This window comes from Maudiozyma barnettii, assembly GCF_903064755.1.
Source record: "Maudiozyma barnettii strain CLIB 1767 genome assembly, contig: KABA2_05, whole genome shotgun sequence".
Lineage (NCBI taxonomy): Eukaryota > Fungi > Ascomycota > Saccharomycetes > Saccharomycetales > Saccharomycetaceae > Maudiozyma > Maudiozyma barnettii.
In genome coordinates this window covers 1,025,104-1,036,009 of record NW_024545242.1, presented here as the reverse complement: position 1 = coordinate 1,036,009, position 10,906 = coordinate 1,025,104, and the positions used below count along the sequence as shown (strand labels likewise).

At 34.3% G+C, this 10,906-nt stretch overlaps 4 protein-coding genes across 4 annotated transcripts; 2 read left to right on the top strand and 2 right to left on the bottom strand.

Annotated features, from left to right (window-relative positions):
- Nucleotides 1-263: 263 nt before the first annotated feature.
- BUR2 (Bur2p) lies at nucleotides 264-1,565 on the bottom strand (the record flags this gene model as incomplete). The annotated part of the gene is made up of 1 exon (XM_041551086.1): nucleotides 264-1,565. One exon carries the CDS (start codon nucleotides 1,563-1,565, stop codon nucleotides 264-266), a length of 1,302 nt encoding a protein of 433 aa, XP_041407020.1.
- Nucleotides 1,566-1,987: 422 nt separating this feature from the next.
- UCC1 (Ucc1p) lies at nucleotides 1,988-3,199 on the bottom strand (the record flags this gene model as incomplete). The annotated part of the gene is made up of 1 exon (XM_041551085.1): nucleotides 1,988-3,199. The coding sequence occupies one exon, from the start codon at nucleotides 3,197-3,199 to the stop codon at nucleotides 1,988-1,990; it is 1,212 nt and encodes a 403-aa protein (XP_041407019.1).
- Nucleotides 3,200-4,726: 1,527 nt separating this feature from the next.
- IFH1 (Ifh1p) lies at nucleotides 4,727-7,636 on the top strand (the record flags this gene model as incomplete). The annotated part of the gene is made up of 1 exon (XM_041551084.1): nucleotides 4,727-7,636. The coding sequence occupies one exon, from the start codon at nucleotides 4,727-4,729 to the stop codon at nucleotides 7,634-7,636; it is 2,910 nt and encodes a 969-aa protein (XP_041407018.1).
- Nucleotides 7,637-8,260: 624 nt separating this feature from the next.
- Nucleotides 8,261-10,741, top strand: UTP13 (Utp13p; the record flags this gene model as incomplete). The annotated part of the gene is made up of 1 exon (XM_041551083.1): nucleotides 8,261-10,741. The coding sequence occupies one exon, from the start codon at nucleotides 8,261-8,263 to the stop codon at nucleotides 10,739-10,741; it is 2,481 nt and encodes an 826-aa protein (XP_041407017.1).
- Between the last annotated feature and the right edge of the window lie 165 nt (nucleotides 10,742-10,906).

The window sequence follows — 10,906 nt, the reverse complement described above, 5'->3', positions numbered from 1 at the left end:
AGTTGTTTTATAGATCTATTTAACGTATTAATGACACTATATTTCTTTTAGAAAAAACCAAACAAATAATTTTTCCCCTCTTTACTATATAGATAAAACATTTAATTTTTGTTCACTACCTGTCGATTTGGAATGATTGATATACTTTATGCATTCCTCCTATATACTACTTTGAAATCCTATAGACCTTATTTTTTTCCACTCTACATCCTACATACCAATATTTAATACTAGTTATAGGGTGAGGTAATACCCACTACCTATTATACCTTCATCTTTTTGGCCTTGGGTTCTTGATTACGAAATGGTGACGTTGTTGTTGATGCAGTTTGGGAAGAGGTGCCGTCATCAGAATGCGCCTGCTTCTTTCCTGTTGTTATTCTATTTATATATTCATTTACTCTTTCTTCAATATGATCCAATAAGTCTTGTTGGACCTGGCCAGATTTTATTTTATTGTAGGAATAAGGATCATCAATAGATTCCTCATTATCAGAGGACTCTTCTATTATCGACTCGATATCTACTTTATTAATTTGCAATTTATCACCTTTATTACTCTTTAAATCAAAGAAACTTTGTTCTAATAATCTATAATCAGTGAAGTATGCTTCGAACTTCTCTGCAGTTACTTTCACTGGAAATCTTTCTTTAAAGAAATCCTTTGGATACTTAAAATCATCATTGACAACTTTTTTGTATTGAATACCACAATATAACATTGCTAGAGCCAAAAAAGAATAACCATCACACAATAAAGAGACAGGTTGGGTTACTGCCTGAATAATGAAACTTCTAACTTCCACTAAAATTTTTGGTAATGCTTCTTTAACATCCGTAGGTAGATCATAATCTCTATTATATCTATAAAACCCACTGAATATATCTTCCACAATTTCTTTTGGATTTTCGATATTAATATCAAATCCAAAATGGGTAAGGATTCTTTGTTCATAATTTACAAGCTTGTCCCTGACTTCCCATTTCAATTTATCAATATTTCCACCGTTTCTATTCCCATATATTACTTGGTTTATATACTCACAGGTTGCCTTAATATACGCGTCAATCGGCCTATTATTTTCCATAGTCTTACAAGCTGTGACTAGAATTGCCTGCGAAACATGTATACAATTTATCATTGATGTTGGCAAACCATAAAAGTACCAGAAACGATAAAATAGTATACTTGCTGCGGTATAAGTATGGTCAAAGAGGTTCAATTTTTTTTTCATGGTGTAAAAATACATTAAACATTTTTCCATATTTTTCTTTTCCTCTGTGGCTCTTTGTTCGTTTTTATCAAGTTTATCTATAATCTCTACACAACTAAACGTCCATTTATTTTCTGGTGTATTAATGATATCAGGCCAATATAGTCTTGCGTTATACTTTTTATTTGTTTTCTGGGTAGGAGTAGTCTTTGTAACTGTGACAGGCGAATGTAGAGCTTCCTTAATGGCGTCATCAAAGGACATTGTTCTTTGCAAAGAAGAAGGATTCGCTTTCAAGTCAGCCTTTGTTTTGCCAATTTTGGTTACCATTAGCTTCTTATCGTCAGACATTTTATTCAAAGGATTTTAGTGATCTTAATGTAAACAGTTTTTTGTGGGAACCTGTGTATGATGCAATAGAAATTAGAACAAAATTAGAGCAAAGGTAATAAAATTATCACAGCAAAAAAAATACACTTATGAATGTATAATCGACAGGAAAAGTTGACTTACTGATTGTCTAATTTACAAGATGAAGGGTGTGATGAATAACTTTATTATAAATACTACTATATAATACAATCTTTTAATGAACAGGGACTGTCGTTAGTCCGATATTGTAATGCACAATGGGTAATAATATTTTGGATACCTTACCTGTGTGGATGATCGTTAACAAGTTTCGAATTTCGATCTTTAAAGAAGCGTCGTGCCGAAAATAAAAATCGCCTTCCACGAGCAACTCCCTCCCTCCCATAAAATACAATATATTCCTATATAATAAAAGGTACTCTTGGATCAGGCATTGATGGGATGTCAGTAGGATCAAGTTGACCATCTTTGTACGTTGATAATATCTCCAAAGGTATCTTAAAATCTTGTCTTATCTTTGGAGGATTTCTAGGTGCAGAGTCGCGGCTGGTAGTTTTATCGATCGGTGTGATGCCTGTTGAACCATTTTCGATGTCTTTATCTAGATTACTTAATACAGCGTTTACTTTGGGAATTTGATCCGGAAAAAACAATGATTCATACGTCAAGTCTATTTTGAAAAGAATCCACGGCCTCTTTAAATGTGTCATATATGAATCAAAATTATAACCCAACAGCTTGATAGATGATATATTGTTCCAATCATAGTCACCTGTCAATGATGCTACAATTTTCAATGACAGAAAATCGACCATTCGATCGTTCTGATAATTTATATAAGATGCTGAGATTGTTCCAAGTCTAATACAATACACTCCTGGCTCTTTGATCCAGTCACAAAGTTGACCTAACGGAGAAAATTCCTCGTTACGTCGTATATCTGAGCCAGCCATTACATTTGTAATAATGTTTCTGATTGGATATAAGTATGATACATCTTTGATGGATAGCCAAATATTAAGAGGAATCCGTGGAGATGTTAACAAACACTCTCTTGGTAAACAGAAACGTGTACTATGCATAATAGGTTCATCCTCTTGAATATCATCAAATAAATTCATATTTGGAACAAAGGGAGAAGTACACAACAGACTATAAACCAAATACCACGAATCTGCAATGTATCCTCCAAACGGAGGAGTATTTAAAGAATCATGGACCAATCCGTTCTTCTGGTTCTCCAGGAAATCCGCATATAGAGATTGCCGTATACGTCCTCTGTAAATATCCAATTTACTAATTTCTTCCTTTAATGACGGTTGTAATATGTTCCAAGTCTCATCCCCAAGAGGGAATATGTTCAGACACTTGTGCATGTATGTATCATTGTACAGGGTCATGAACAACTTGCAGACACCACAGAGGTCCCTCTTTGTAAGGCCTATAATGTAACAAAGAATCTCTGACGGCAGATCTGGCAGTAACAGTGACATCTTGTAGTGCTTAGTTCTATAGTAGAGCAAAGAAAGATCAACTAAATTATGCTGAATATCATGCTTTTGTCTTTCCCCTTTCCCCTTTCTCCTGAAACTGTGTAATCTGTTCTGAACCATAAAATGTATATATTTGTTTCTTTATATTTGAATTTGGGTTTTCTGCCGTGCGTGTTCGCGGAGTTTAGCCCGTTGACTTTGTGATGGGAGATAAAGAAAATTCAAAATGATTAAAAGGTGCCATTGGCGGTTAACTTCATTTTAATTTTAATTTTTTACTTCACTTTAAGGAATAGTTCAAATGTTTGTTTTGGATCCAGTGAATTTAATTAACTTAAAACATTTCTACAGTCCCTGACAAGAGATATTTATATTCTCGGTAAGTAGAATGCTCGCTGTGCGCTTGTATTTTATTGCAAGATTTTGCAGAACTTTACAGAAGAGTATGCCAACCCCAGATTGGTTTATTTTATGAAAGTATGTTTTCAAGAGTTTCATCCTAAAGTTAGAACTATACCTATTGCTATATTTTAAAGTAATTCACTAATATATTTCAAATCATGTTCATAAGTTGATACTTTTATTTGGTGGTTTTTGGCTTTTCACTATAACTCAATGGACTAAAGAGGGAATAAACGTTATCCATCGAAACTCAAACAAATAAACTTTGAACCCAATTCCATAACATACCTGAATGCTATTACAACGGCACACCTTCATATGAGTATTTTATCAAATTTTGGAAACCACCATGACCCTGTTAAAAACTGTGGCTTAAACTATTGTACGTTCGTTCATATCAATGTTAATAAATTGACCCTTCCCTTGAAGGTTAACATCCCTTTCAAAACCTTTACCAAAGTCATTAAGCCGTTCACCCTTTTTTCTATTCCCTTTCTTTAAACAATACTCGTAAGAATACAGAATGTATGAGCTTAAATTAGCGTCTTACGTACTTAATTATGCGATGGCAGTGAAAATCATTTATAACGAGCTGCAGCGAACTGTCAACCCACATAAAAAATCAGGCTGGGAAAAAAAGAAAGAAAGACAAGAGTTGCAACGGGAACGCCGGAGCCCTTCCTATTTTCTATGTGCTTATTGAAAATTTTTTTTCTACGCCATATTAAATAATAAACAAATTGAGACAAAATTATATATGTCCCAAAACAGGTATCTGCGCAGACCATCCCATCTCTCATCATCTTTTTTCTTATTATTGAACTTTTCCCATTTTTACCTAATTTTTCAGTACAGGTAAAATTTTCAAAATTAGACCTTTCTCCCTAGAATAAATGTGCAATTGATATTGTTATTATTATAATCAAGTTCTCTTTTTAATATAACAACTACAATACAAAATTCGATATAACTCCTCATTCTTTATTAAACTGATACCAACTTACAAGGAGATTAATTAAAGACTAAGATATTTTGTAAGGAAGAAAATTTTTCAAAATAACGAAGAGCTCATTCTGGTAAATTTTGAATCCATCGCTCCTTATAATTAAAACATAATTTTTCTGTTCTAATTTATATATACAAATACACACAAACTCTGACAACACCTAACTTGGATTATTAACAATATCGATCGAATTTAATTATAATACAACGCTCTGATCTCCAATTTTTGTCAACAAAAGAATGGTAGATAATAAATCACCCATAAATCAGGCGGTATCAAAGGTAGCCGGGAAAGGCGTACCCACAATGGCTGCCAGACCAAGGCGATTTAGTTTAATATACAGTTCAGATTCATCACTAAGTGATGTTAGTGATGATGACAAGAATTTCAATAATCAGAATAAAGGGAAAAAATCTTCAAATAACTCATATGGTAAACAAAGTAAACTGATACAAGGTAGACCCCAAATTAGTAAACCTACAGATAATGAACTAGGGGACGAAAGTACAGAATCATCTGACTATGGAGTAATTGACGACGATGACAACGATTCTAGTGATGATGACGACGATGACGACGATGATAGTGATAGTGAAATAAGTAGTTCAGACGATGAAAACATTGATTTCGTAAAATTGTCAGCTCAACGGAAGAAGAAAGTCATGCAAGCCTTTACGAAGTTAAAAAGAGGCAAAACGGCAGCAGATGTTATAAATGAGAAAGAGAAGAAAGATCAAATGAAGAGTGCTAAGATTGAAGATAAGAATTCGTCTGTGTCTTCTAAGCCACAATTAAACGAAACCAACAAAAATAAGTCAACAAGTCTCAACAAAATGGGATCGCCGAAAACTGGTAGCGAAGAGGATATAGGTGAAGAAATTTCAGATTTAAAGGACACTAATAATGACGCCAGTATAATATCAAATATAGAGGATACTGTTGACCCATTACATGCACCCGTCTTTTCGGAATCAGAAGAATCTGATTATAATATTGATCAGGACACATATTTTACAGCTATTAATAATGACGAAGATTCTATTGGAGAAATTGATACAGGTTTGGAGACAGGAGAAGATGACGTACCTATATTGGAGGCTGAGGAACAAAACATAGTGAAGGAACTCCAAGAGGATGATAATCTGTCGTTTAATGGCAGTGTACATGAGGATGGACCTGATCCAGTAGACTCATTGGGCCCTCAACTTATAACGAATAAATATATGGATGATGAGGACGACTACGATGAAGACGATGATGAAATAATGTCTGATTTCGATATGCCCTTTTATGAAGATCCTAAATTCTCCAATTTATATTACTATGAGGATGGTAGAGAACCAAAATTAAGTCTAAGTACATCATTACCTCTTATATTGAATGAAGAAAAGAAAAACAGGTTGCAAAAGAGAGAAGCTAAGAAAAGAGAACGTCAGGAACGTATCCAAACAAGAAAACAATTACGTAAAAATGCTATGACTAACAGAAGTCTGAATATCGACGGAGATGAATACAGCTTTGGCGCATTCTTCCATAGCGATCATGAAGAAGAAGAAGAAGAAATCGATAAGAAGGTTGCTGAATCGAAAGATAAATCATTGATAGAGAAGTCTCAACAGAACAAGGAAAAAAGAAGTACTCTATTTGGTCATTCAGAGTATAACAGTTCTGATTCTGATTTTGATAATATTTTACTAGAAAATGCCCACATGCCATCCGATAATGAATCTCAGAAAAGTAGTGGGTTAAAACCTGGTGCATCAGTTAGTGAAAAAATCGAGAATATACTGGACTTAGAATCGGATATTGATATAGATGACCTTGATGATGAAGGAAGTATGACTAACGTATTCATAGATATCGATGATCTTGATCCTGATTCTTTCTACTTCCATTACAGCGATGACGATTCTTCCTACACACATTCGAGTTCGGAAACTACAGAAAGTAAAAACAAAGATAGTGTTGTTGAAACCGTGATTTATGTCGATGACGAATCTACAGATGAGGATGACAATATTCCACCGCCTGAGCAAAGGAAGAAAAATATCGGTACAAATGCTAAGGAGATCGTTAGCTCAAATACTGTCGGTCTTCGTCCACCTAAACTTGGTACTTGGGAAACTGATAATAAGCCATTTAGCATTATAGACGGTCTTTCTACCAAATCATTATACACTTTAATTCAAGATCACCAGCAATTACATGACCAACAAGCCCAAAAGAATATTGTAGGAACTTTAAAGGACGGAACTGTTATTCCCAATAATGAAAATGCATCTCCGGCTGAAGAAGAAATTACATTGAATGAATTATTGAATATGAGTGATATGGACGAAGGAAGTGATGACAATAATAACTACAATAACAATGAAACAGTAATAACATCTGATTGGTACAACAAACCGAAGGTTCCCTTATCTGCATTCAGAAATAAAGGAGTCGACATGTATGACGAGGACGAATATATGCTACCAAGCTTGAGTAGAAGAAAAGTTCCTATCGGTTATGTCGGTGGTGAAAGAACTAGAAAGAAAATTGATAAGATGAAAGAACTCCAAAGAAAGAGGACAGAAAAGAAAAGAATGCTGAAGAGAAAGAGAAAGATTTTAAAGATTCAACGTGAAAAAGCTCGTGTTGAAAAGGAGAAATCTATACTCGACAGTCATCCACATGATTCTACCACTTCTTTAGAACAATCGATGGGCGACGACAAACTTCAGCTGATAGATAATTTACAACTACCGGATCACGAATTTACAGAGACACCTTCCAGAAAGAATTCGGTGAAAAGTGTTGGTATCGACGAAATCCATGAGATTCTTGGTAAAGATGACAGTAACCTATTGGATGATACACACGATCCACTAGGATATGTCAATGGCCTAGATCATACGGATATTTTGATGCCAGATTCTGACGCGAATATCATAGCCTCTCTAACAGCACCGGTCGACTTTGATGATTATGACAATGGCTCTACTTCGTTATGGAAGCAACGTAGACAAAGTATGGCTGAGGCAGCAGCTGAGAATCTTCGGTTTACCAAGAATGGGTTATTCAGTGAATCTGCCTTGGCTGACATTGAAGGAATTTTGAACAATGGTAATCCGTCGAGTGCATTCGAATTTAATGAAGTCCTTCAATAAATTAAACCAATTTCAAGTCCTCCAATCCTTAAAACTTGAACGTGTTGCCCTTTTTAAATGTTAAAAATCATAAAACCAAGAAGCAGCTACTACCACCATTTATTACATCAAGATAACAAGCATACAATACTACCTCTAAATGCTGTTATATAATTAGCATTTTCTCTCAACATTATCATTATTCCAAGAACATTATAGAAATATTCCCAAAACTTTAAAGCATATTTATCCATTTTTTTATATCCATAACATAAACAAGAAACAAATAGAAACATTCCTACTTTACATAAACATAAGCGTATATACAGTTTTTCACATATATGGATAAACTAAATACTGAATAAAATACACTTTTCACAATCACATTTCTTATTATCCGTATATATTTAGGTATTATTCTTGAATTTCTTCAAACAGCATTATCACATCGTACAAGGCGATCTGAAAATTTTAGAAAATTTAAACCTCATCTCATCTCATCAGAAACATAGTGCCAAAATAAATTATGTTACATATGCTAAGCCATTTAAAAAGATAAAAGACAATCATATATGTATATAATTACATTTCATGAATTGATATTACTCTTGAAATTAGAACCCTAACCAAAGATAAGCCGCCATAATGAGTAAAGTTGAACTGATCACAAGTTACAGTAACTCGATGCTAGCCCCAATTTATGCTGGCTCTGGTGCAGTTGCATCTGTATCCGAAGATGGTACCCTGATGGCCACACCTGTTTTGGATGAGATCAACATTATCCAGTTAAAACCTGAGCCTACCTTACTTCATAAAATTACCAATGACGATGAGCAAGACATTACTGCATTACACATTACTCCAGACGGAAAATTCCTTTGTTTTGTATCTCAAGCTCAACTATTAAAGATATTTTCTATAAAGGAAGGTAAGATAATAAGATCAATGAAGACTTCATCACCATGCTACATTATAGATACCGATAGTACATCTACATTGGTCAGTGTCGGGGGTACCGATGGTTCAATAATTGTGGTTGATATTGAAAATGGTTATATAACTCATTCATTTAAAGGCCACGGGGGGACAATTTCTAGTTTGAAGTTCTATGGCGAACCAAACACTAACAACTGGCTTCTTACTTCCGGTGATACAAATGGGGTATTGAAGATTTGGGATTTAGTGAAAAGAAAATGCTTACATACCACCCAAGAGCATACATCTGCCATAAGAGGTCTCGACGTGCGTGAACTAAACAAGGAATCCGAGGACAATAATAATACACTTCAATTAATTTCAGGTGGTAGAGATAATATTTTGAATTTCTGGGAATTTGATACTAAGAAAAGATGCAAACTAATCAAGACCATTCCAGTGAGCCAACAAATCGAATCATGTGGATTTGTTTCAAGTAACATTGATAATGATTTGGTTTATACCGCTGGTGGTGATGCTATATTCCAATGTTTATCTTTGTCAGATGGTAGTGTTGTCAAAAGTACCAAGAAGCCAATGGAAGAATTGTTCATAGTGGGTGTTTTACCAATTTTGAATCAGACAAAGGTATACACTGTTTTGTCAGATCAGACGATAGAATTACTAAATGTCGAAGAATCCTTACAAGATAGATCTGAACCGATAATTACTGCCGAATCATGTATAGCCGGTAACCATGGTACTATTGCCGACATGGTTTTTGTGGGTCCCAACCATAATAAAATAGCATTAGCAACAAATTCCCCAACTTTGAGAATTATTCCATCATTAGATATGGAATCCAAATCATCAGAGGAAAAATTATTAATAAATGTTGATTTTTATGAGGGTCACAGTGATTTATTGAATGCTGTGACCTCAACTGAAGATGGATTATGGATTGCTACTGCATCAAAGGATCATACTGCTATTGTTTGGAAATTCGATGAATCAATTAATAAATTTGTTCTTTTCGCTAAATTTGTTGGTCATTCTGCATCTGTTACAGCAATAAGTTTCCCCAATGTCATTCTTCATGGATATCCTGAATATCTGTTAACTGGCTCAAATGATTTAACTATTAAAAAGTGGAAAATTCCTAAACCATCAACAAATACAAGCGAAAAGGAATCCTTAACGCATACAATAAATACATCTGAATATACTCGTCACGCTCACGAAAAGGATATAAATGCCTTATCTATCGCACCAAACGATTCTGTTTTTGCTACTGCCTCATATGACAAAACATGTAAAGTATGGGATTTAGAAACTGGTAACTTAGTTGCAACGTTAGCTAACCATAAGCGTGGTTTATGGGATGTCTCATTTTGTCACTACGATAAAATCCTAGCTACCTGTTCTGGTGACAAGACAATAAAAATATGGTCATTGGAAACATTTACGGTACAAAAGACCTTAGAGGGACATACAAATGCTGTTCAAAGATGTACATTTATCAATAAACAAAATCAACTTGTCAGCTCAGGAGCCGATGGTTTGGTTAAAATCTGGGACTGCTCAACTGGTGAATGTGTCAAGACCCTTGATGGCCATGCTAATAGAATATGGGCATTAAATGCTATCAATGATGGTGAATTAATAGTAAGTGCTGATGCTGATGGGGTAATACAATTCTGGAAGGACTGTACTGAAGCACAGAGAGAGGAGGATCTGGAAAAGGAAAAAGTAAAGGTTGAACAAGAACAGACATTACAAAACTACTTAAATGAAGGTGACTGGACAAATGCTTTTCTACTGGCTCTAATGTTAGACCACCCAATGAGATTGTTTAACGTTTTAAGACAATCGGGACTAAGAAGTGAAGGTGACAAGGCTGAAAAGGATTCTATCTTTAACAAAGAATTAGATGAACTTATTTCAAAACTAAACCATGACCAAATTCTTTTACTGTTCAAGAGATGCCGTGATTGGAACACAAACGCCCGTACTCATAGTGTTGCTCAAAAGACCATTAAATGCATACTTCAGAAACAAAACATATCTGAATTAAGTGAAATTCCAGGTATTATCAAAATTATAGATGGTATTATCCCTTATACTGAAAGACATTTTGCAAGAGTGGATAACTTAGTAGAGCAAAGCTACATTTTAGATTACGCATTAGTTGAAATGGACAAACTATTTTAACTCACTAAATACTATATGTAAAATAATAAAACGAGTAAAGGGTAGTCATCTGAAACTACGAGAGAAATAACTAAAAAAATTATTCAAATTTAATAAACCTATTTAGTTACATTTTCTTTATTTATTTGTGTTGTTCTTCTTAATGTATGAACGCTCTACGGACAT